The sequence below is a fragment of the Homarus americanus genome, unplaced genomic scaffold (genome assembly GCF_018991925.1).
Source record: "Homarus americanus isolate GMGI-L3 unplaced genomic scaffold, GMGI_Hamer_2.0 scaffold37032, whole genome shotgun sequence".
In the NCBI taxonomy this organism is placed as follows: domain Eukaryota; kingdom Metazoa; phylum Arthropoda; class Malacostraca; order Decapoda; family Nephropidae; genus Homarus; species Homarus americanus.
The window spans coordinates 1954665-1981526 of record NW_024731852.1 but is presented as its reverse complement, the minus strand read 5'-3'; the positions used below and the strand labels follow the sequence as shown (position 1 = coordinate 1981526).

The window sequence follows — 26862 nt, the reverse complement described above, 5'->3', positions numbered from 1 at the left end:
ATGTTATACAATGTAACACACCGGACAAAGAATTCTGAACAACACTCATTTACGCGGGTTACTCCTGTTCATTTCTCTGTATTAACTATGTGATATAATAAATACATCATTCTGGTTATACAATGCATCACACAACCCGAAATACCAACCTTACCAAATTAACATGGCCTCAGTCAGTGATCGTTGCAGGTGCCATTTGTCAAAGGGGTTCAGAATATTTTTTTGCTGACTGTACATGGGTGTTTATAAAAGACCTTAAGGGGTACATGGCTGTTTATAAAAGACCTTAAGGGGTACATGGCTGTTTGTAAAAGACCTTAGGGGGTACATGGCTGTTTATGAAAGACCTTAAGGGGTACATGGCTGTTTATAAAAGACCTTAGGGGATACATGGCTGCTTATGAAAGACCTTAAGGGGTACATGACTGCTTATGAAAACCTTAAGGGGGTACATGGCTGCTTATGAAAGACCTTAAGGGGTACACCGGTACATGGCTGTTTATGAAAGACCTTAAGGGGTACATGGCTGCTTATGGAAGACCTTAGGGGGTACATGGCATATATTAGAAGGTACAGGGTTTATCAGTATTTTTCAAGCATATGAGATATTTCCAAGGTGATGTATCCTCCTCCCTATATCTAATTGTCTTAGATGCAGTCATCCCAATGAGGTGATGTCATAGTTTTCAGCGTGACTATTAGTTCAAACAGCGGTATCTGGCAACTTGGCGGGAGACCAGTGGGTTGGATGCCATTAAAGTACATATGGTACTGTATGTAAATGAACTGCTAAGCCAAATACCTCGCTACCTAACTTTTTTCTGGCATTTCCTCATATTTTTGTAGGTAAAAGGGTTCATGACGGGTAGCAAAACTAAGATAACTATATCCCAAATCCCATGCTTGAGAGACAAAAAAAATACATGTAGGGAAAAAAAAAGAAACGGCTAGTCTGAAGTGATACAAAAACACAAGTCTATAATATTTACTTCTAGTGTTGAATAATCTCCATATGGCTTACAGTATTTCCTTATTGGGATGTGGCTTTATTTTAGGAACAATATGAAAGGCATTTGTTACTCTAAAATTATTATTAGTTGATTAAGATTTCATAGAAGTTAGCAATTTAACCAAGTTTTGCTCTCTTTTATTTTGTCCGTAGTGAATGACCATTGAACGGGACTCTTTAATGTTTTATAGTTTGTTCTTGAGTGCTGAATAAGACAATACCTTCTGAGTATAAATGACAAATGACAATTTATTAATAATTACTAAGAGAAGAGGTATTAAGAAACTCAAGAAGCTTATAGTTTATCTAAAGTTCAAAATTTTGTTTTGTGAATGTTTCCCGCCTTACTACATTGTCCACCGAGGCTGTAAATATGGAATATATTTGTTTACGTATTCATTAAAGACATGGCATAAACGTGGTGAGTATGAGTATTATTTCAATACTACATATTTTTTATATAATATTCATTTCAGCTTAACAATTAATGTAAGCTTTATCATTTTGACATCCAATTATAACTTCACAAATTATTCCTGGAATGTCCCCGAGCCGTAATCTCGTATGTCATAATAATTTGTTCCAAAATACAGTATAATAAGATTTTAACTACGTACATGATAAATTTGCTTAACAATGGGATTTCAGGAATGAATCCCCATATATATATATTTTTTTTTTTACGGGGATTAGCCCACACGGGCACAGGTCACTGACCCACATATGGGCCTGGGGGCAAAAATATAATACAGTATAGTCTTCATTTACGCGATCAATTGAACCCGTGGAGGTCCGCGTAAAATGAGAAACGCGTAAACGAAATAACAGGACATATGGGATTAATTGAAATAGAGACTGGGCCGACCCCCAAACTACACTTTTTCCGACACAATAGTACGTTGTAGTAAAAATAACATCTTAATTTTATGATGGTATGCACACACAATTAATATTTAAGAGAAATGCAGTCATCGGTTAATGTCCATTCAAATAATGGACTCCACTCCCCCCCTCCCCCTCACCCCCCACCCCTTCTTCCGCCCTTGAGAAATGTTTGGGTGAAAACACTAGGTTTTTAGGTTTAGTAATAAATAATACCTCAGACTATGTTTAGGATCATATACAGTATAGTCTGCATTTACGCTGCTTTTGTTTACGCGTTTGGTCATTTACGCAGTGCCTTGCCAGAATGAAAATGCTTTAATTACGCGCTAAGTGTGTTCATTTACGTGGCGAGCGGCTGGAGAGGTCCAGACCGCCGCACCATTTTTTACCCACGCGGTCCATTCTTGACCATACGCGGGAAGCGGCGCAGTGAGTGATGCACATTAGGCCGCTCTTACGTTATCGCTGACGTCATATGACGTATCGGACTGTGATTGGGCCACGCATCCTTACCTCCCTCCGCCGCTATCTGTGATTGGTCTAATGTAACATGACGTGCCCTGCCACCAGAGTGTAGAAGTCGCTGACTTAGCAGGGCCTGTCTCATTGCTTTCAGTCCGTGTATGCAGTTCTCTCTTGTGCCCGCTATTCCCCTCACAACTCACAATGGCTTCCGCGGGACCCCTACCACCAGAGAAAAACATTGAATTACCTGGACCAAGCCATGATAATGTGAAGGAAATCATCGAGTTGGGGGAGAAAATTAAGCTCATCCTTGACAATGACCCAGACAAGCATCGGTATGAAGAGTAATAACCATCTGTTATAAGTTATGGAGCCGTATATCCAGATCTATCTCGACAACATCAATGCTAGTCGTCAACGTAGTATTGAGGACTTCCTAGCCCGCAACCCACCACAACCACAGCCAGCCCAAGTCAGTGATAGCGATATTGACAGTGAGGATATGGACTTTGAGGGGTTTGTCTGGGAGGCCCTGGAAACCTCTGCGAGTAGTGAAAGTGATTCACCGGAAGGCAACTAATCTGCCCTCTGCCTCGGAACCAGCCGCTATCCACGTGTGCCGACCCAGCTTTTGTACTAACGTAAGTGTTAAAAAACCTAATATTATTGATATTTCTCTTAATTATTAATTGTGTGTGCAGACCATCATAAAATTAAGATGTTATTTTTACTACAACGTACGTATTGTGTCGGAAAAAGTGTAGTTTGGGTATCGGCCCAGTCTTTATTTCAATTAATCCCATATGTTCTGTTATGTAATTTACGAGTTTCTCGTTTTATGCAGGCCTCCACGGGCTCAATTGACAGCGTAAATGCAGATTATACTGTAATTGACATTGCTGGATTCCTTGCAAGACTGTGAATAATTTGAATATAAACGTCATACAGTATATTTTGCACAAAAGATAAAATTTTGCTTTCTCTAATAAAATTATAAAATTAGATCTAAAATTTGTATGTCTAATGCAAATTTTCTTGTTTATATTCGAATTAATCACTATCTTATAATAATTCCAGCAATGTAAATTATATTCTGGCCGGGTAATTTCTATGAATTTTATGAGCTAAAAGCAAATATCTTCAGTAATTAACAAATTATACTTCACCCAGACACATTACATTATGTACGTTGTAGTAAAAATAACATCTTAATTTTATGATGGTATGCACACACAATTAATATTTAAAAGAAATATCAATAATATTAGGTTTTTTAACACTTAGAAGAGATGGCTGGGTACACGGGGATTGGGGTTGGTTCTGAGGCAGAGGGCAGATTATTGGCCCTCACCTGTATCACTTGTATCACCTGTATCACTATCCACCACAGAGGCTTGCAGGGCCTTTTTGTCAAACCCCTCAAAGTCCATATCCTCACTATCACTGACTTGGGCTGGCTGTGGTGGGTGGCTGGTGAAGAACTCGGTAATGTTTTGTTGACTGGGCGACCTTGTGCACACCCTGCCTGCGCCGCTTCCCGCGTAAATGATGGAATGAACTGTGTAAATAAAAATTGTCGGTCTGGCAATGCGCCGCGTAAACCAAATCCGCGTAAATCAAGACTATACTGTAATAATAATAATAATAATAATTCATAGTACCGCAGATATAATTTATAAATTATAAATTATAAATAAAATAATAAAATAATAATGATAATATTAATAATAAAGAACCATAAAGAAATACAAAAATTATAAAAAGATCAAAAGTGAGAAACGATAAATGTATGTTGTGTTGTCAGTAGTAAGAGAAACAATTGAGACCCTGCAATTGTGTGTAAATGGGGCAGAAAGTCAGATCAGCAACCTGGGACTTGGTCACAATTTTTGTGATGCCAAATTAGGGTCTACCATTAGACAACAATTTATGCTTCCAATATCTTCCCAGGCGGTAGTACCTCCCTGTTTGGTAGCTGCCTACTACCTCAATTGTTTAGGGGTTACATGAGTATTGATTCTATAAATTTGGTGTGATAATATGCAAGTTCCCCAGTCCAGACTCATAATAAAATGAGGTGTTCTGGATCAAGCTTGCATTTTTATTCAGAATCATGTGTAATAATTGTTGATTTCTTACAGGTCAAGGTGGCAAAAAACTCATAATACTCAACCCAGCAGAAATGAACTCTTGGAAGAAAATTGTACAAAATAAGCTTGAACAAAATGAGGAAAGGTTTAAAGCTAGTATGAACCAACCAGGTAAGGGAAATCTGAGATATGTTCAGTTTTATTTGCTTGTAAATTGTATAGTACAGTACCTTGTGTGGCTTGATATTACTTGTCTGAATTTCTTAAAATGGCCTGTGTCTCCATATTTTTAATAACTTAATCATTTCTGTATAGTGATTTTAGTACCTTTAACACTGCCACTGTGGAAGATACGGTTTGCTATCGTCTTCAGTTTAGTATCAAATAGTTCCGGAGAAATATTAAGTGGCAAGTCTTGAGATAAACATTGCTTCAAGTTTTATTATATATAACAACACTACTGTATATACATGAATAGGATCTCAGAGAAACAATTACCGGTAGTAAGTTCTCTTGAGGGAAGTACAGTATTGTACAGTATTGAATACTTTTGACACTTTTAAGTGAAGTGTCGGTGTCTTCCCTTCACAGTGGATATACGTTGACTATTCTCACCCTGGGCTGGGTGCCTAGCTGTGAGAGCCCAGGTGCAAGTTTAGGTTTAATATTTCATGTGAAAAAAAAAAATATATATATATATACAGTTGTACCCCACTTAACGCGGTCAATTGAACCCAGAGGGTCCCGTGTTAAGTGAAATCCGCGTTAAGTGAACAACAGAACATATGGGATTAATTCCAATAGAAACCAGCCCGACCCCCAAACTCCACTTTTTGACGACACATAACTATGTTGTAGTAAAAATTTTATCTTAACTTTATGATGGTATGAAAAAACAAGTAATATAGAAGAGGTTAGGTTAGGAAAGATAAAGGTTAACATAGGAAAAATAAAGGTTAAGTTAGAAAACTAAAAAGTTAGGTGGAACACTTACGGTAGTAGAAGAGATGGGTCGGCATACGGGGATGGAGGCTGGTTCCGAGGCAGAGGGCAGATTACTGGCCCTCAGGTGAATCACCATTACTAGGTGAATCACCATCACTGTCACTTACAGTTGTCAGGGCTTCCCTGACAAATCCCTCAAAGTCAACTTCACTGTCACTATCACTGGCTTGGGCTGGCTGTGGTGGGTTGCGGGCGAAGAACTCGGTTATGCTTTTTTGACGGCTGGTGTTTATGTTGTCATGATACACCGTGATGTACGGCTCCATAGCCTGCACCAGCCGGGTATGGAAGACTTCATAGCGGTCATCGTCATTGTCGCGGGAAAGGACGGACTTAATTTTCTCTGCAAACTCTATGGCACACTTAATATCACTATGACTTAAACTGTGTTCTTCGGAGAATGACGCACCTTCTTCCTCCTCTTCACTGGCGTGTTCTTCTTCCAACATCTCGTCGGCAGTCACTTCAGGATCTCTGATCACCTCCAGGATGTCTTCGTTGGTGGTCTCGGAGAAGCCTTCAGCTGTAATATTGAGCGCAGCTTCTCTGGCAAGGTCCACTGCTACTGCAACAGTCTGAACCTCACCAGTCACAGGTTCACTCCTCCTCTCACCTGGTATGCCATGCAACACATGTCTCCATGCGTGACGAATCGTAGCAATAGTCAGCAGATCCCATGCCTCCACCAAGAAGTCTACAGCTTGTTTAACGTTAAACTTCTTCCAAAATTGTTTGACGAGAAGTTCTTGAGTCACCACCTCTTGTTCCTTGTCCTCGTCGCTTTTGCTCTCGCTGTCGGTGTCACCCAGCTTACGCAACTCATCCTTGGTGTTGGTAGAGTCGTTCAGGAGCTTGAACTTCTTTGCAGAGTACGCAGCTTTCACATTGCAGATCAACTCCTGGTCCATGGGCTGGATTAATGACGTAGTGTTGGGAGGAAGGAAGACCACTTTTACGTTGGGGTGACGATCCATAAGTAGGGGCGAGTGTCCAGGTGCGTTGTCAAGGAGCAACAAAATATTGAATGAAACATTCTGTTGCTCGCAGAATTTCTTCACGTCGGGAACAAAACAGTTGTCAAACCAGAAGAGGGACAGAGAAGAGGACATCCACGCCTTACGTGCGGTTAGCCAGTGGACATTAAGCTTGTTCATGTCCATATTCTTGTAGGCGTGCGGCTTGCGGGCTGTGTGAATCACCGATAACTTTGGTTTACAGGTACCGGAGGCATTGGTGGTAAACAGGACGGTGATGCGTTCCTTCTGCAACTTCCGACCCCTTACCTTGCTGGCAGACTGGACAACGAAGGTCTTGGAAGGTAACTTTTTCCAGAAAAGACCAGATTCGTCCATGTTAAACACCTGGTCGTCAGTGTACTGTCCTTCCTCCATAATCTCACGTAAGAACGGAGGAAAATCTCTAGCCGCCACACGGTCAGCACTCGCTTCCTCACCACCAATGTTGATGTTGGTGATCTTGTTCCTCTTCTTAAACCTATGCAGCCAACCAGAGGAAGCATTGAAGGGTTTGGGCTCTGCAATTCTCAGCTTACGTGACACTGCTGCGTATAGCTCACGTGCGTACTCCTGCACTGAGCGCGTGTCCACCGCCATGTTGGGAAGCAGTTGTCGAGAGCTGGTCATGTATGTATGTATGTATGTATGTATGTATGTATGTATGTATGTATGTATGTATGTATGTATGTATGTATGTATGTATGTATGTATATATATATATATATATATATATATATATATATATATATATATATATATATATATATATATATATATATATATATATATATATATATATATATATATATATATATATATATATATATATATATATATATATATATATATATGCAAGTAAATACAGTGGTTCCTCAGTTAACGAGCACAATCCGTTCCAGCAGGTTGCTCGTTAACCGAAAACTCATTAACCGAAACCATTGTTTCAATAGGTTTTTAGGTAATTGGTTCCTGCTCACCGAAAATTGCCTAAATTCAACAAAAAAGGTAGAAAAGTACACTTACTTTGAGGTGTGTATGTAGATGGCTCCTGGATGATGATGATGATGATGATGATGGGAATTAGAATGGGGGTGGAGGAGAAGGGAGAAGAAAAGGCAATGGGGTGGAAGAGAAGTCACCCCATGGCACCATTTCACCCATAAAATTTTAGTTCTCTTGGTGTAACTCAAGATTATTTTCTTTAAATCAACACTGCACTGCATTATATATTGTCAATATGTAAAATAAATTTCAAAATGACCAATAATTTGCTTGCAAACACAGAAAAAAGCATTTAGTTGAAGAGAGTCTCAAGCAAGATGTTACCTCCACTGAAAAGACAGAGAGACTGGCGCCTGTTTGGTGTGTTGCCAGGCTGGATAGCGCGCATGAAACTAGTTTCCTTTCCTTCAATTATGTTCAATAATTGTTAAAATGACTAAAAAATTTAATATTAAACTTTTAAAATTATGGAATAATATAAACTTCTTGACATTTACTAAAATGTTAAGGAATTTAAGCCCTAAAACCGATTACTGTATTGGTGGACTAATACTGCAGCTGGTGGACCGCCAAATGCAAGCGAAAACATGTTGAGGTCGGCTCGTAAAAACTCGTTAATTGAGGGATTGCTCGTTAGCCGAAGTTAAGAATCTTATGGAAGGTAACTCGTTAACCGAGGGATCACTGTATTATGAATATTATGCTCCAAAATTTGGTATGGCAATGGGTAATCCACTCTCACCTGTATTAAGCAGCCTATATATGGAATTCTTTGAAAAGAAACTATTAAGTAATATTTTACCACCTTCAGCGGTCTGGTTTAGATATGTAGATGATGTATTTGTCTCTGGCCAAGTAATGAGGACCTAAAAGCTTTCCTGCCACAACTTAATAACTTAGCCCCCTTGATCAAATTCACTGTGGAATTAGAGCATGACTGTAAATTGCCATTCCTAGAATGTCTGATCCACAGAATAGGTAACACCTTTAAGTTCAATATTTATAGAAAACCTACTAATGTGTGTTCATACATTCATTATTATTCTGCCCACCATAATAGTCAAACAGTCAGTATTTTCAACAATGTTTTTATGTGCCTTGAGAATTTGCAGCCCGGAATTCATTGATGAGGCATATAAATATATCTATGATATTGGCTCAAACCTTAAATACCCTAGATCTTTTACAGACAAATGCCTGAACATTACTAAGAAATCTTTTTATAGAACTGATCCCAAGCCCACCCATGACCATAAGAATCTCTTAGTATTACCATTTCACAAAAATTTCTCTCAAATTCCTTTACAACTAAAAACCTGGAACGTCAATGTTGCATTTAAAAACTCATGCACTGTTAAACATATGTTAATCAAGAACTCCCCCAACAATACAATTGGTTGCATTTATAAAGTTCCTTGCAAGGAATGTAATATGTTTTACTTAGGCCAGACAGGTAAAGATCTTGTAACTAGACTTAAACAACATAAATATAGTGTTAGGACAGGCCAGGAATCCAATGCTCTGTTTGTTCATTTGAGGGATAATAAGCATTGCATTGACTGGGATAATGCCTCCTCAATATTACCTTGTAATTCAATTGACAGTAGGAACATTATAGAATCTAGTCTCATTAAACATACCGAATCCGTCAACATGAATTTGAGTAATGGTATGTACAAATTGGATAATTTCGTAATTAAGAAGATTTGTAACCAGGTGAGAAGGTTGGGTCAGCTTACCCTCTGACCTGACTACCGACCGCTGCGGTGCTTTTGTGAAGATTAGTAGGGTCATTACCTATACCTGACCACTGTGGACTTGATCTCACCCTCCTCTGTATATATATAACTTGTTCTGTACTTCTCCTTAGTTGTACTCACCCCTGAAGATGTGAATTACACGAAAGCGCTTGGGAACTTCGTGTTTTCTTTTTCCTTGTGGTTATCAGCATATACCTGGATCACGCGCACCTACAGTGATTTACTTGCATATATATATATATATATATATATATATATATATATATATATATATATATATATATATATATATATATATATATAAAATTGTTACAAGATACCAAATTAAACTTTATGAGTGTCACTTACTATGTGGTCCTCGTTAGACCCTATTCCTATTAATTTTTATGGGAATTAATTCCCCTTTATAAGTGGTTTCATTATCAGTGTCTTTTTTCTTGTCCCTATTAACCACTTGTAATGAGGACCCCCTGTATTACACTGTGTATATAAGAAGAATTGTTTCAGAAAAACATCATGGGAGACCAAGTACTGGTAGATCCTAAACTACTGATTGTTTATAAACCCCATCATTAATACTGTAGTTGGAACTGAACTCGTGTGAAAAAATGCTTTATTCCACTAGTTTCAGAATATTTCATGTGTGAAAAATGCTTTATTCCACTTGTTTCAGAATATTTTGTGCAGTCAACCACAGATATTGGCTATACTGTACACTAGATCATTGTTATATATGAAAGGCAAATTAATACTCAAGACAAGAATTATGTAATAATATAACAATGGAGATGCTTGGAATATTAAAGTATTTACTGATATGGGGAGCAGTGATCCCAACTTACGATGCACTGGAGAATATATCAAAGCATATTGTCCACCACTTAAGATTGTAAAGACAGAAAAAGTAATGGTACTTTTGTGGAGGAGTGTTTGTACACCCATTATGGCCTCTGATTTTTCCAGTGAATGTGTGTGCCAAGTAAAGGGGTTCTTGCTTTCAAAATTACCATGTGAAGTGTAATGACTCATAAAAATTGTGATATTGTAATCCATTGATATCCCACTATGTGTTGCCATACAATAAGTCAAATATTTCCACCTATTCGTCAAATTCCCTCTTGGTGTTGGAGTGACCCGAATGACAGTACCATGCTGCAGCAGATGTGGAAGAGATTTGGCGATTACCAGAGTGAAATGTCATAGTTAGGGTTGGATAAAAGATAGTTTGGTGTACCAGTTGTTATATCCCCTTAAGACTACTGATCTAATGTACTTATACTTTCTTTACTTTTAAGTGCACCTATTATACCGTATGTATTTTGGTGCACTGGTTGATCACTCCTTCAATGTTGATGATTGGTAGATTGGAGAGCACAGGTCACACTTTATGTTGAGATTTGGCAAAACTTCAGCATTTATACTGGCACTTAACAGTTTCTTTATATTTTCCTTTCTTTTCAGATTTGTTTGAGCTCTTAAAGTGTGGTAAAGCAAGACTAGACTCTGGGATTAATTTCCAAAGTATGAGAGGGAAAGTAGGCCAGTCTGGATGGAAGAAGGCTTTAAAATGTATGGGAAAAAAAAAAAAAAAATCGGAACATACGAATAATAACCAAAGTATGACAAAGAAAAAAGGCCATTCTGATTATGAAAATGAGGAGCGAATGGAAACCCATTTAAAGGCTAAAACAAATGATCTTACAGGTAGTGATACAATAAATCCTCCAATGAAGAGACATGAGATGATGATGCATGAAGATTTTCTGATGATTGATTTAACTGTGCAAGATAATCATCATAATATTATTGCATCTGATGTTGAGGTTAATGCAAAGTCAACTGAAAAATCTTTTTTAATGGATTGTGTGGAATCACAGTTAATTGTTAAGAACAGTGATAATATAATAGGAAGTATATCTACATTCACCACAACTCCTGAAACAAAGCTTGGATCTGAGAACAGAATACCGTCAACACAGTCGGCAACTGTCTCTGATTTAAAAAGAATAGTGTCTCGTGATGAACAATTGGTTGAGGAACTTGAAGGCACCATGGCACTTACACCCATTCTTTCAAGCTGTGTATCTCAGTGTTGCACAATATTTCCTTGGGTGGCTTCAACTATGTCAAACAAATATTTTACCTGTATATGCACAATTTGTTTCTGGGGTAGTGGATATGAAAAAAATTACAAGGTCTGTACTGGTAAATGTAGAGATGATATTTCTCTTATACCTAGACATTTAAGAAATCACGAGAGCACTATATGTCATGAGATGAATGTAAAAAAGAAAGATGTGGTTTGTCAGCTAATACAATCAATATACCCTTATCTGAAGAATAATGCATTTGAAGGCTTTGCTAGTAATTCTTATGCTATGTGTGCTCTTAGAGAGAGTAAATCTTTTGGATGTTACCTTTCACTAGCTTCTTACCTTTCACTAGGTTCTTACCTTTCACTAGAAACAAATTTATTTGTTTCTTATCTAATAAGATACATTGCCGAGTGCATAGAAATTAAACTTTTGACATCTCTCTGCAAGAGTCCATTCTTCAGTATGATTATTGCCGAGAAAAAGGATTTTGCTATTTTACGTTGGCTGAATGATAAAGAAGAACCTGAAGAACATGTCTTCTCCACCCAAATATGCTCGCCAGGTAAGGTTATGCCATTTTTACTTTATTTACAAGAAAGAAAAGTTGATACTAGAAAACTGATCTCAAAATCATTATGCAGTCTACCAGCTTCATCAGGTTTATCAGAAAATGATTGGTCACATCAGTTACCTGCTCGTTGGCCTCCTTTGAAAGTTTGCCTCACATGGTTAGAGAAAACAAAAATATTAAAGAGTATTTTCTCTCAATTGGAAGCACTAGTGAAAATGTGTAAGTCCTCATATCACAAGTTTATAAAGTTTCCTGAAGCTCATGATTTAGTCAGAGTTAAGGAACCGTATAACCATAATTGTGTGGTTAATGAGAAAATCTTACTTTTTTTTTTCAATAATATTGGCAATTTAAGAAGAATATCTAGGGAGATTTATGCAGAAACTGAAAGCATGGAAGCGCTCTTCTTTAACAAAGTTGGCTTGAAAAATGGAGACTCCCTCAAAAAGTTTTTATCAGTGTTGCCAAAACTTCATGATGTACTGGGAAGGAAAGCTTGTGATTTTAGTTCTTTGTGCACAATACTGAAGGAACTTAAAAATGAGATTCACAATGAAATGCAACCTTTCAAAAATGCAGACCATGAGTGGGATGAAGCATTGTGTCTAATTGACACATATATCAATCAAATTATCTTTATTTTAGATTATTCAGACCAGGAACTGATGGGAATCTTCTCACAGAAATTGAAGAATCTCACCATTGATAATGTGGGAAAGATCTTGTCCAAAACAATGACAAACTATGACGGGGGGAGTGACCAGTGCCTTCAAGATATTAAACACTGTGTTGAATTTCTCCCACATTATCATGATTTTAGCTTATATCTGGTACTGAAACTTGTGCTTAAAAATTCAGATTTGCACAAAGCATTCCCACATCTCCTTACATTGTTTAAAAAAATGTCAGTTTTACCATGTTTTAATGGGGCTATTGAGCAGTACATGTTCAATATTACAGCCTTAAACTTGTTTCTGAAGAATAACGTTCAAGAGGAACTTAGATATCATGTAGCTCTAATTATGTTAGAAGGCCCGCCAGTTGAGGAGGTTGATGTTGAATGTCAATTGATTGATTGGAAGAAGAAGTGGAATATTTGTTGAAATAATCATTCGTAGGATTACAAGGGGTCACAGCTCAAGGCTGATGAAGAAGCAGCAGGTCCAGAAAACTGTGAGGGCAAACTTTTTCGGAGTGAGAGTTGTGAACTTTTGGAATAATCCGTCGGAAAGTATTGTGACGGCACCGAGTGTGAGCTCTTTTAAGACCAGACTTGACCAAATCTGGAGTACTGTCACCCCGCCTGGTCCCCTAGATATGCTAGGGACTGTCAGTTGGTTGAAAATGTTCAAAGGAGGGCCACCAGGCTGGTGCCTGCACTTCGGCACCTCAACTACCCTGAGAGATTGGAGCGCCTGAACTTGCCTAGCTTATACAAAAAGGGCAAGGGGTGATCTGATTGAGGTGTACATGCATCTCCAGCGGCACTACTTAGTCAAATGTCCTTTCTTGGAGCTGGAAGACGCTCGCCCCACAAGGGGTCACAGCTCAAGATTGAAGAAGCCACAGGTCTAGAAAACTGTGAGGCCAAAGTTTTTGGAGTGATAGTTGTGAACTCTTGGAACAATTTGCCAGAAAGTGTTGTGATGGCACCGAGTGTGAGCTCTTTCAATACCAGACTTGATCAACACTGGAGCAGGTTCAGGTACATTCAGGAGCCGGTGCATGCCCAGTACTTGCCAACAGTGCATAACAGAGACGTGACCGATCGCCCAAGTGGCTAACGAGCCAATCAGTGGTGATGAGGATAAAAGTAAGTAAAAGTAATCGTTTTACTGAACCAGTAATTTTGTAATATTCTATTTGTATCTGAATTTGGTATTTTTGTGGGTGCCTTACAGGATTATGGGTTGCCAGTGACATAAGAAAATGTAGTATTTTTGTTAAAAAGTCATTTGTATTTTGTCATTGTAAAGAAATTTCTCTTTCTAGTATGTTTTTAGTGTTCCAGTCCAAATTTGGATCACTTATCTCCCATGGAAGTTTTAGAGTGACTGAAGGTTAGAACAAAATTCTGGTATCTAGCAAGACAGCCTATGGTGTGGATGACAAGGGAGTTATGACATTAAAATGAACCTGAATTTTTTTATTTTTCAGTATAATATATAATATGACAGTTGGAGTCATGATCAGCATTAATTTGCTTGGTGTACTGATTTTAATACGTATAAAAGAGATGTGCTAACGATGCCTACTGGGTGAAACCCAGGTGACCCATGGCATCAATGTGTGGAGACTAATATATAAGCCGAGTTCCCTTTTCTCTTTTTCAACCGTTTCTTTTTAAAAGGGATATTAGATGCAACAAATACAATCTAAAGCAAGAGACCAAAGAGATGTGATGTCACACTAGCGTGGGTGCATCATGGCTGGTGGCTTTTACACGTTGGCCATGTTAGATTTCAGTTGCTTGCCTGAACTTCCCCAACTTTTTCCTGCATTACATGGTATAGACATCTATAAAACTACTAACATCTCCTGTTTTTGAAGCTGAGTGTTCTCTGTCTCTTTACTGTTATCGTTTGGGAGGTTTATAGGTTGGGCCACAGAATTTTAAATTTATGATATTTTTAGAAACCATTAATTTTAATTAAGCCTCAGAGTCGGAATGTGGTCTTGACCACACATTGAAAGACATTTATTGATAAGTTCCTATACACTCGAGCATTTATTTGTTAGGAAATATTCTTACTCTTTATCATCGTTCCTGTCAAATTTTAGAATAACTAAGGGACCATTTTCTTTAACCCCTACGCCTCACTTGACGTTCCGGAACTCGTGCCTTTTCGCGGCATTGTTTGAATGCCCAGTGCGGGCTATCAGGTTCCAGGGTCACTATTTGCCTGTCACACCGCAAGCTCGGCCACAGGGTAGCTTCTGGAATGTAAGTACTTTACCTACTTTTGTTTGTTTCATTTTCATTGTTTGTCCATTTTATCATGTTGTATCAAAGTAATATTACTAAAAGTAGTGTAGTATTACTGGAAAATAATGCTATGATTATGTTATAAATGTATGTATTTGAGGAATTATTATTCTGATAATTATTTCTATGCATTACTGTACTTGCTCTCCCAAACACAAAGACAGCCTGGCGACAAACTGTGTGGTTGTGTGTCACCGAGCTATTTTTATGAAAAATAATGCAAGTAAAATAAATTTTAAATGAATTATTTATAGGAAATAAGTATTATGATCAGTAAATATATGCATGACTGGCCATCCCGGACACAAAGGCAAGCAGAAAAGGCCTCTAAGTGAATAGTGACCACGAACGCCATATGTAATTTTTATGTATCTGTACATTGTTTTAAGAGATTTTCCGGAAGTTTTCTCAAAAATTTCTAGAAAATGTGCCTGATTTTCATTCTTAGAAACTCGTTTACAAGAGCTGGAATTGAGATGATTTCAATTCTGGGAATTGGTGAGTTCCGGCTAACGGGGATTCTGGCTAATGGAGATGTTAATTTATGTTAGGTTCTTTCCTTCTGCCTTCATAAATTTGAAAATTCCAGTTTACAGATATAATTTTATTTAAGTAGTTTAAATTCAGTTATTGACCCCCAAACACACATTACCAAATTATAGCTCACCTTGAATCGGAACAACTTTCTGTTGCAGTTGTTCACACTCAAAGGGGGGGGGGGGTCGGTCTCATTTGAGGCATACTGCTGGGAGGTGGTTTTCTTTCAGACACTGCTCTTCTATGTATGTATTTCTCTGCCGTGGGATGCATGAACTTTCCATTGTTTATCTGAGTGTATTTACCTATGAGTATTCATATGTAAGCTGTGGATATTGAGTACAGTACAGGTACTCCCCGACTTACGACCGACTCGACTTATGTCCACCCGCACTTACGACCGCCTCGGTAATACCAAAATTTGGTCAAATTATGTATTTTTGAGTCCCAAAGTCAGTACACAGACAAAATTTTCATCTGTAATTCACTTTAAAATGGCTGGCAAGCCTAAAAGTGAGTGTTTTATGGTGCTGAGAAGAAAAAGAGACCCAAATTTTTTATTTTCTGTGTGTTATTTAAGCATTTTCGACTTACGACCTGGATGTCGGTCCCTAACCCCGTCGTAAGTCGGGGAGTACCTGTACTGTACAACTTCACTACTCATTACAATTGGCCTTAAATGGGGGAATATGGTGTAGTAGTTGTCTTGTGCTGAACCTCCACTGTGGAATGTTATTTTCTGTGTTATGTAGAGAGATATTGTTTATATACAGGTTTATATACAGGTATTTATGTTTATTTTAGATAATTTATTATGAAGGGTAATTCAAAGATTGGATAGATATTCAGAATGTATCTTATATATACAGTATCATCTTAATCATGATGTTAAATGATTATAGAAGCTCTTATTATTTTAAGTACAACATGTAATAATGAATGATAACAAAGTATAGTACAACTTTAGGACAAAAAGTGTATGTATTAATTATAATAAAGGACCATTTACCATAGCTGTTCTTCTATCCATTTGAACAGGTTTTGTTATAATTTGTGTGGTTGTTGACCTCTGTATGATCACCTAGTCATTGTATGGACAATTCATTTGGATATTATTTCCTGGGAGGGCAAAGTAAATCAACGATTGTGGCTGCACAGTATTATTATACCAGAAATATATCAAGGCATATACACCTGTAATTTAATAACATAAGGTGAAGAGTGTTATTTGAACAAAACAATAGGAAAATCCCAACAGTGAGTACAATCTAGGGATCCCTCACTAGAACGTTCGAGATATGAAAATTCGTTTATACAAATTTCCTTTTTTGTGTTACGGAATCTTCCCCGATTTATACAAATTTAGGTCCCAGTAAAAATTAAAATCTGGTGCCCCAGGAGTCAGCTGGGACAGCCATCTTGGGAGAGATGCACAGAGATGTACTGTATTCTCACTCAGTGATCATAAATCCCCCACCCTCACATACCTTCCACAAACCTGTGTCTTTTCTTCTGCCATTTATCGTGAGTGTGAATTAATCTCTGTTTGTCTGTGTATTTGTGCCATCTGTTCAGTATTAAAGTGTTCTGTTGAATCTTCGGTTACCCTTACTACACTAAACAAAATACGGAAATCTGTGACTCTTGAGACAAAGCTGGAAGTAATAAAACATCTTGAACATGGGGAGGGTCCTATAATGATAGGGAAATATCTTGGTTTGGTTGCTTCTGTCATTACCATTTACTCAGCCCACCACTCATCAACTCCTTCTGGTGAGCCCTGACTCTCTTGCATAAGGTAGTGTACATTTGTACTTATGTAAAAAGAAATGTACAGGGTGTCCGTAAATGATTATCAGGTAGTAGGTACAGGTTGACAACCCTTTATCCGAAATTCCAAAAACCGAAAAGCTCTAAAAACCGAAAGTTTTTTGTGGGCAAAACTTTGGTTTTTTTTTTTCATTTAAACAGGGATTAGCTCACCCAGGCATAGATCACTGACCCACAGCGGGGCCTGGGGGGGGGGGCAAAAATGTAATAGTAATAATAATTATTCATAGTAAATAAAAATTTTATTAAAAATACACAAAAATAAAATAATAATGATAACAATAATAATAATAATAAAATTAATAATAATAATAAAATTAATAATAATAATAATAATAACAATAATACTGTAATAATAAAATAATAATAATAATAAAGAAATACAAGAATGAAAAAAATGATCAAAAGTGAGAAACACGACCTAGACCTATGAATTGTTATTATTATAATTTTTATTATATTTTCGCCACCAGGCCCCAGTGTGGGTCAGTGACTTGTGCCGGGTAGTAAAAAACATAATGAAAACCGAAAAATTCCGAAATCCGAAATGCCTCTGGCCCCAAGAATTTCGGATAAGGGATTGTCAACCTGTAGTAAGCAGCAACCAAACAGGGAGGTACTACCGCCTGGGACGATAATGGAAGCATAATGTGTTGTCTAATGGTAGACCCTACTGCCATATGGCATCACGAAAATTGTGACCAAGTCCCAGGTTGTTAATCTGACTTTCTGCCACATTTACACACAATTGCAGGGTCTCAATTGTTTCTCTTACTTGGACAACACAATACTGTATACATAATGTATATCGTTTCTCACTCTTGATTTATTTTTTAATTTTTGTATTTATTTATGGTTATTATTATTATTATTATTTTTATTTTATTTTTATTTTTAATAATTTTATTAATTGTTGTAATGATAATAATAATACAGTGGTCCTTCGGTTAACGAATGACTCGGTTAACGAAATTTCGGTTAACAAATTACCTTCCATAAGAATCTTCAATTCGGTTAACGAAAAAAAAATGATTAACGGAATCCTTATGAAAATCACATTTTGTTTTGAACATCAACTGATAAGCTGAGGAGGTACTCTGCCAATTCACTGATCTCATTTATGTTTACATTCAAACTAATTACTATCTTATAAGAATTCCAGCAATGCAAATTAAATTCACCCCGGTCACTTCTATTAAATTTTATAAGCAAAAAACAAAAACTCAATCTAAAGGACATAAATTAACAGTTAAATACTTCACACCACAGGCGCCAACTGTCAAACATGTCACTGTCACCTCCACCCCTCCCTACCCCCCACCCCCACACCTTCCTGAGAAAAATTTGGGGAAAAAGACTAGGTTTGCAGGTTTAAAAATAAATAAAGTTAGGATAATATAATTTACATTGCTGAAATCCTTGCAAGACAGGGAATAATTTGAATATAAACTTCATATATTTTGCACAAAAGATAAAATTTTTGCTCTCCCTAATAAAATTCTTAAATTAGATCTAAAATTTGTATGTCTAATGTAAATTTTAGCTTGTTTATATTCAAATTAATCACTATCTTATAAGAATTCCAGCAATGTAAATTATATTCTGGCTTTGCTTTGTATATACTTTTCTGTGAGCTGGAACCAATTACCCAATCTCCCATTGAAACAATGGTTTCGGTTAACGAACGACCTTCTGGAACAAGTTGTGTTCGTTAACCGAGGGACCACTGTAGATATTATTATTATTATTATTATTATTATTATTATTATTATTATTATTATTATAATAATAATAATAATAATAATAATAATAATAATAATAATAATAATAATAATAATAATAATAATAATAATAATAATAATAATATTTTCGCCCCCCTCCAGGCCCTGATGTGGGTCAGTGACCTGTGCCCGGGTGGGCTAATTCCTGTAAAAACAAAGCAACATCAGACTGTAGAAGGGCTGAAAAGAAGTTGCAGAAGCTGATTGCAAGTGAGGTCAGGTCAAACCCAAAGGCATTTTACCGCTATGCAAAGTCAAAATTAAAAAACGCAAGTCGGAGTATCAGACCTGAGGTTTGAAGATGGTACAGGGTAGTTACGCATATTCTGACCAGGACAGATTGTCAGTTGAATGAAAATGTCCATAGGAGGGTCACCAGACTGTGTGTAGACACACACACACAAAACACAAACATATAAATAAAATTGGAAAATCCTCTCGCAAATAATCGGAAACAAATTTATTAAAAATGTGACGGTCTACCCTCAAATCCGTGCTCTATTAATAAAGTACTGTACTGTAATAGAGGTCGAACTTGAGGGTGGACTCACATTTTTATAAATTTGATTCTGATTATTTGTGAGAGTATTGTAGTGGATTTCTCCCCTACAAACGCTGTTTGTCGCTGAGTAGTCGACCCCGCGAATTCCACAGTGTGTGCCTCGTGGTCTGGGTCAACCAGCGCCGCCATACATCACGGAGGTCAACTACTAAGCCACGCCTACCCCCGCTATTTAAGACCTGACCTCGTGGTGATCTTTCTCTTCTAGCTACAGCCGCAGCCAGCAACACCTCCTCCTCCGCCGCTGCCTGGCGGCCCTCGCTCCTCCTCCGCCTGCCTGCCGGTCCTCGCTCCCGCCGGCGAGCATGGCGACCCACAGGCTGGTCCTCCTCTGAGCATCCTCACCAACCAGCTCTCTCTACATCACGCTTGTAACCATGCTGCCTTCCCAGCACCAAGCTGCATTGTATACATCCAATACAACATGTATATAGAGAGCACATTGTGAGTTTCCTTTCTCCATCCCATCCTGAGTGTGAACCAAACAATCTCATCCCCACAAATGGTGACTCCTGGAGATTCGCACTCACACAGGATGGAGGAGAAACTGATCACGCTCTCATTCTACAAGCAACATGGAAGAATGGCTTATCCACACAGAAGCAGCTCTCATCGGCTCTACAACTACTGTCTCTACACCGCAGGTTAGACACCCTAGAGCAGCACTGCTTCTCTAAGCAGACACCAGCTCCTCTTCCTGCCCCAAGCACCATGTCCTACCGACCCCCAGCACACCTGTCCTGCCTCAGACGCCGCCCCCGGCCCAACAGTAACCCCTGCCGCCCCTGATGCGGCCTCTGTTCCTGAGTGCGGACCCACACACCCCTCTTTTCTCCCTCAGGTACTCCCTGCTAATGTCCTGCACCCTGCTGCTGTCGTGGTCCCAGCTGCTGTCACGAGCTCTCATCCGCTTCTGCTGACGCAGCCCCTGCTCCTGACCCAGGCCCACACACCCCAGCAGGCGCATCTGACGACTTTGTACCTGCCGTGAGGGAAGAACAAAATTCATCGCCTCCACACACCCTTTTTCTCCCTCTCTTCTCCCACAGATAGTGTGTATATAGACAGTTGTATCCAGCGACCGGCTCATCCACGCCATTGCCTCACATGAGGCATGCACCGCCCGTTCTGCCTCACATGTGCTATGCAACCCTGCAGACAACAAGTCTCCTACACCGCCTGGAGGGAAGGAGGGAGTATTGTAGTGGATTTCTCCCCTACAAACGCTGTTTGTCGCTGAGTAGCCGACCCCGCGAATTCCACAGTGTGTGCCTCGTGGTATGGGTAAACCAGCGCCGCCACACATCACGGAGGTCAACTACTAAGCCACGCCTACCCCCGCTATTTAAGACCTGACCTCGTGGTGATCTCTCTCTTCTAGCTACAGCCGCAGCCAGCAACACCTCCTCCTCCGCCGCTGCCTGGCGGCCCTCGCTCCTCCTCCGCTTGCCTGGCGGGCCTCGCTCCTGCCGGCGAGCATGGCGACCCACAGGCTGGTCCTCCTCTGAGCATCCTCACCAACCAGCTCTCTCTACATCACGCTTGTAACCATGCTGCCTTCCCAGCACCAAGCTGCATTGTACATCCAATGCAACATGTATATAGAGAGCACATTGTGAGTTTCCTTTCTCCATCCCATCCTGAGTGTGAACCAAACAATCTCATCCCCACAGTATTTTCCAATTCTCGACAATATTTACCTGGATTTTGCCAAGGCTTTCGACAGTGTACCCCACGAAAGGCTGAAAATCAATATGGAAGGGTACGGAATTCAGGGAAAGGTCCTAGCGTGGATAGAAGACTTTCTACATGACCTCAAGCAGTGTGGTGATTAATGGCACGAAATCGTCATCCATACCTGTCACAAGTGGGGTACCACAGGGCAGTGTATTGGGCCCGCTGTTGTTTGTTTCATAAATGACATGCCTGACGTTGTACACTCCTCCATACAAATGTTTGCCGATGATGCCAAGTTATTTCGGGAAATCAAGAACCAGGCAGACTGTGAAGAGCTGCAGAAGGACCTCTGTGGGCTCCAAGAATGGTCGAAGAAATGGCTGCTGAGATTCAATGTCACGAAGTGTAAGAGGATGCACCTGGTAAGAAGGCGTATCATATGTCTCAACGGGATGAAGAAACTGCATTAGTTAATACCAAATGTGAGAAGGACCTAGGTGTGTATGTTGACAATGAGCTGAAGTTCTCGGGCCATTGCGAGAAGAAGGTAAGTCAGGCAAATAAATTATTGGGTCTTATAAGAAGGTCATTCAGATATCTAGACGGTCAGTCCCTAGTAACGATCTTCAAGAGTGAAGTGCTACCCCATCTGGAGTACTGTCACCCCGTCTGGTCCCCGAGATATGCTAGGGACTGTCAGTTGCTTGAAAATGTTCAGAAGAGGGCCACCAGACTGGTGCTTGCACTTCGGCACCTCAGCTACCCTGAGAGATTGGAGCGCCTGAACTTGCCTAGCCTATACTACAGACGGGCAAGGGGTGACCTAGTTGAGGTGTATAAGCATCTCGAGGGGCACTACTCAGTCGAGTGTCCTTACTTGGAGCTGGCGGACGCTCGCCCCACAAGGGGTCACGGCTCCAGATTGAAGAAGCTGTAAGGCCAGAAAACTGAGGACAAACTTTTTCGGAGTGAGAGTTGTAATCTCTTGGAACAATCTACCAGAAAGTGTTGTGACGGCACCTAGTGTGAGCTCCTTTTCAAGACAAGACTTGACCAACACTGGATACGGGTTCAGGTACATTCAAGAGCTGGTGCATGCCCAGTACTTGCCAACAATGCGTGACAGAGACGTGACCGATCGCCCGGGCGGCTAGCGAGCCGATCTTTTAGTGAAGAGGATAAAAGAAAGGGAAAAGTAATCAGAGACGTGATCGATCGCCCAAGCGACGAACAAGTCGATCAGTGGTGAAGAGGATAAAAGTAAAAAAGTAAAAAAAAGTAAGCATCAGGTCTGATAATCCTACTCGCGTTTTTAATTTCGACTCTCAAAATAATTTTTTCATGTAATCCAGACATACACTGAAAAAAATCCTACAAGTTGTGGAGAATATAGATAAAAAGTCAAAATCACACTTCTTAACATTGATCTTGACGTACACCGAAATATCTGAAAACACTGTTTAAGTTGATTGATACCGAGAAATTTGCCAGATGTGTTAGGCATACAGCTGTTGCTCAGATACTGTACCAAGTTTAATAAAAACTAAATGATCTGGACTGGATATGGTTATGTTGATTATTTGAAAACCGAAACAAAATATTTTACCACTAGAATCTGAAACTACAGGTTATAATAGTTTCCCAGTAAACTTATATTTTCTTTTTTAGTCTTTTTAAAGAAAATGTTTAATTGGCATAACTTAAATATTTGGATTGTGCCTGGAGCTTCATCATTCTTCCTTTTTTCTGTACAAATATATAGGTATTTATAGAAGTAACTACATATTTAGACATTAATGTACTTTCAATAGATACTCAAAAGCGTAAGCATAAAAAAAAATGAGGTAGACGGATTTTTTAGACGAAAGACTTGGAAAGACGTGAAAAGGTGACAAGATCCAAACTCTAGTGGTAAGGAAAGAGAAAGAGAGAGAGAGAGGCAAGCTTCACTTTTTTACATTTTACTTTTATCCTCTTCACCACTGATCGGCTCGTTAGCCGCTTCGGCGATCGGTCACGTCTCTGTCACGCACTGTTGGCAAGTACTGGGCATGCACCGGCTCCTGAATGTTCCTGAACCTGCTCCAGTGTTGGTCAAATCTTGTCTTGAAAGAGCTCACACTCGGTGCCGTCACAACACTTTCTGGTAGATCGATCCAAGAGTTTACTACTCTCACTCCGAAAAAGTTTGCCCTCACAGTTTTCTGGACTTGCGGTTTCTTCAATCTTGACCTGTGACCCCTTGTGGGGCGAGCGTCCGCCAGCTCCAAGTAAGGACACTCGACTGAGTAGTGCCCCCTGAGATGCTTATACACCTCAACTAGGTCACCCCTTGCCCGTCTGTAGTATAGGATAGGCAAGTTCAAGCGTTCCAATCTCTCAGGGTAGCTGAGGTGCCGAAGTGCAGGCACCAGTCTGGTGGCCCTCCTTTGAACATTTTCAAGCAACTGGCAGTCCTTAGCATATCTCGGGGACCAGACGGGGTGACAGTACTCCAGATGGGGAAGCACTTCACTCTTGAAGATCGTTAGGAGGGATGTGGTTATCTATGCTAGGCAAGACCTTAGAGTCAGTTAGGCGAGGGTACAGGGAGAGGATGTTTTTGAAGCATCCAACTGGTGTAAAATTAAATTAAAGGGAGGGGACTTACTTATCGTCGGGTGTATCTACAGATCTCCAAACTGTGGCCCACTAAATCAAAGGAACTTAAGAGCCTTAATAGACAACGCGGCGATGCTCAACCCTAGCCACCTCCTTATCATGGGGGACTTTAACTATGGCGACATCGACTGGAGAAACGAGTCCACCCCAAAAGACTTGAATAACCCTGCTACCCTTTTTGTAGAAACTCTGAGAGATAATTTTTTGTTCCAACATGTTAGAGACCCGACACATTACAGAGGGGAGCAAACACCCAAGCCACTTGACCTCATCATAACAAGCGAGGAGGGTATGGTGGCCAAACTGGAACACCTTGCCCCAGTTGGCACCAGTTACCATATAGTGTTGTCATTCAGATTTAACTGTTACCTAGTTCAGGATAAGGCCAGGCCAAGGTGCAAATATTACAAGGGAAATTACAACAGGATGAGGGAATAGATGAGAGGTATCAACTGGCCTGACTCATTAAGGTACAATGTACTACGCACATCATTGTCATTCCTAAAAACCCATTTTAATTCATATTACGCTACATAACATTCAAATCCACTGCGCTTGTAGAATCTCTGGAGAGACGTGTTTTTCCCATCCGTTTTACACTCAGGATCACTCCCAGTAAGTCCCGCCTTCGAACACAGTTGTCACTACGTTTATTGCTCTCTCTACTGGCAAACGCAACCTTGAATTAGTCTGTGTAAATCAACTTTAGTAATTTGCCAGACCTTTGTCAAGTGAGGGTCATCCTTGAATGAGTAACAGTTAGATTGTTTGTAATTTCTGTCTTTGCGTGAGTAGCGATGGCTGGCAACTCAGGGGTATATAAACCAGTGCGAGGCGGGAGAAAAAACCTCCCATATCATCTTACACCTTCGTTCCCAGATCAAGGGTGGGCTTAATTGAAACCCACCGGTCGCTCGGAGCCGGTGGATACCCAGCAGTGGTCAATATAGGAGTGATGGCGCTGATTCGGCATGATTAATCGGCTCTACTGTACCTCGTGGGCCGAGGACCCCAGACCCACCTCGTGTCGGAGTGTAACCGACCACCACAGCAGTTGTTAGAGGCGCCAGTGCTATACCCTGGGACAGGCCTTGGAGTTATGGTCCACAGTGTGGTTGTATGTGTTTGTCAATAATTACCCCATGTTGGGTGGTGGACCCATGTCGGTGTTTGTATCAGTATTAGTGTATTGGGAGTATGGACAAGGAACTGGTCCTGCGATGTAATGTAAGGTGACACCAGTTATTGTGTGCACGGTAAGAGTGTAGTCTAAATAATTGCTGTCGACTAAATAGGAAAATAAGGAAACAAGTACACAAGAAATACAGAGTCTGCAATAGGCCCAGGAGTTGAGCCTGGTAGTTATATGTTAATAACATCTATTTTTCCCTTTGATTTTATAGGCCTATTAATAAACTTGTTATTTGAGAATTTTAGGAGTATTCATTTCTCCCACAGTAGTTACCTTTATTTCCGTCCAGTGACCCTGATATCAGAATTACACTACCCGTGTGCCTAGACCATCGACATGCTACCAAGAACTGTGGTTAGGTAGTACCAAAAATGAACTGAAGTGAGTAGAAGGAACATTTGAAAGAACTAACGCATGTTGTGGTTTCACTCTTCTTTCCCCTTATCGATCTGGTCAATGAAAAACCTAACCCAATGCCTAGTCCACTCTGCACGCTACCTAACGAGCTACATTCTGTCCAGGAGGAGTCTGGTGGCAGCGACCCTTAGAAATTAAGATTAGAGTTAAGTATTCCCCCTTAGGATTAGTGACCCCAGTCTGGCAGTATAAATTGGTGGCTATAGCGGTGGGATTGTTTTTAATCATTGACCAAGTCTGGGGGAATGGAAGCTGTGATTTAAGTTGCAGAAAAAGAACAATAATAGAGAAGTAAGGTAAGGGTGGTGTAGGTGTTGGAAAAAACCCGCCCCCTTACATAGGTGGCACGGAGGTGATGTAATTTACATGGTATCAGATCAGGAGGAATAAATGTGATGCTGTGGATATTTTTTTTGTGGTTTTAAGGAGAAATTGAAAACAGTTCACGGCAAATACCTTACTTGAAGTTAGGTTAGAACAATTACCTCCAGAAAACTAGAAATCTGTTTTAAAGTAGTGTACAGTGAAGTGTTCAAAATTGAAAAGATCAGTATTGAAAAATGTCTGAGAATCAGACCCACATTGTGTTCACAGAAGAGGGTATTATAAATAAACTGTCCAGGCTAAAGGTCCATAAGAGTCCCGGCCCTGACATGGTGCATCCTAGAGTACTAAGAGAGTTGTGCAACGAGCTTGCCGAGTCACTGAAGATCCTGTTTTGTAAATGCCTGGATGAACAAATGGTCCCAAGTGAATGGAAAGTGGCTTATGAGTCCTAGCTTCAAGAAGGGCGAGCGTCACTCCACGAACAACTATAGACCGGTGAGGCTGACCAGCATATGTATAGTACCTGAGAGTATTAGCAGAGATGTTGCAATGGAACATCTAATACGAAACAACCTTGTAAAGGATTGCCAACAGATCCTTAATCAGCATGTTCAGTACCTATACTGAGGTTTTGAACAAAATCGATTTTTTGGCCGAAAATGACAAAAATTGTAAGTCTTATATGACTTAAAAGATTTTTGGCCAAAAAATCGATTTTGTTCAAAATCAGAGTATTGGTACTCCTGCACATGCTGATCAAGGATCTGCAAAACAAAATTTGATATCTGGATTATTACTTGTTCAATTGACATGCAAAATTAATTACAATTTTCTAGAAGCCATTTGTCAACAGATCCTTAATCACCATGTTCAGGAGTACCTATAGAGAGATTTTGAACAAAATCTATATGGACTCCATTTTCCTTGTTTATCCTCCCACTTCGGATCATTGTGGTAGCAAGAATCTGGCATCGAATACAGAATTGTTCTAAC

At 39.6% G+C, this 26862-nt stretch overlaps 1 protein-coding gene across 4 annotated transcripts in view; it reads left to right on the top strand.

Annotated features, from left to right (window-relative positions):
- The window catches only part of LOC121867930, a 32833-nt gene extending 19688 nt beyond the window's left edge, over positions 1-13145 (top strand). For all 4 annotated transcript variants that reach the window (XM_042368074.1, XM_042368075.1, XM_042368073.1 and 1 more), the window contains 2 exons: positions 4501-4620; positions 10694-13145. In XM_042368074.1, the coding sequence (XP_042224008.1) occupies positions 4501-4620; positions 10694-13002 (2429 nt within the window). In that variant the 3' untranslated portion in view covers positions 13003-13145. The remainder of the gene's footprint in view (positions 1-4500; positions 4621-10693) is intronic.
- Positions 13146-26862: the final 13717 nt, after the last annotated feature.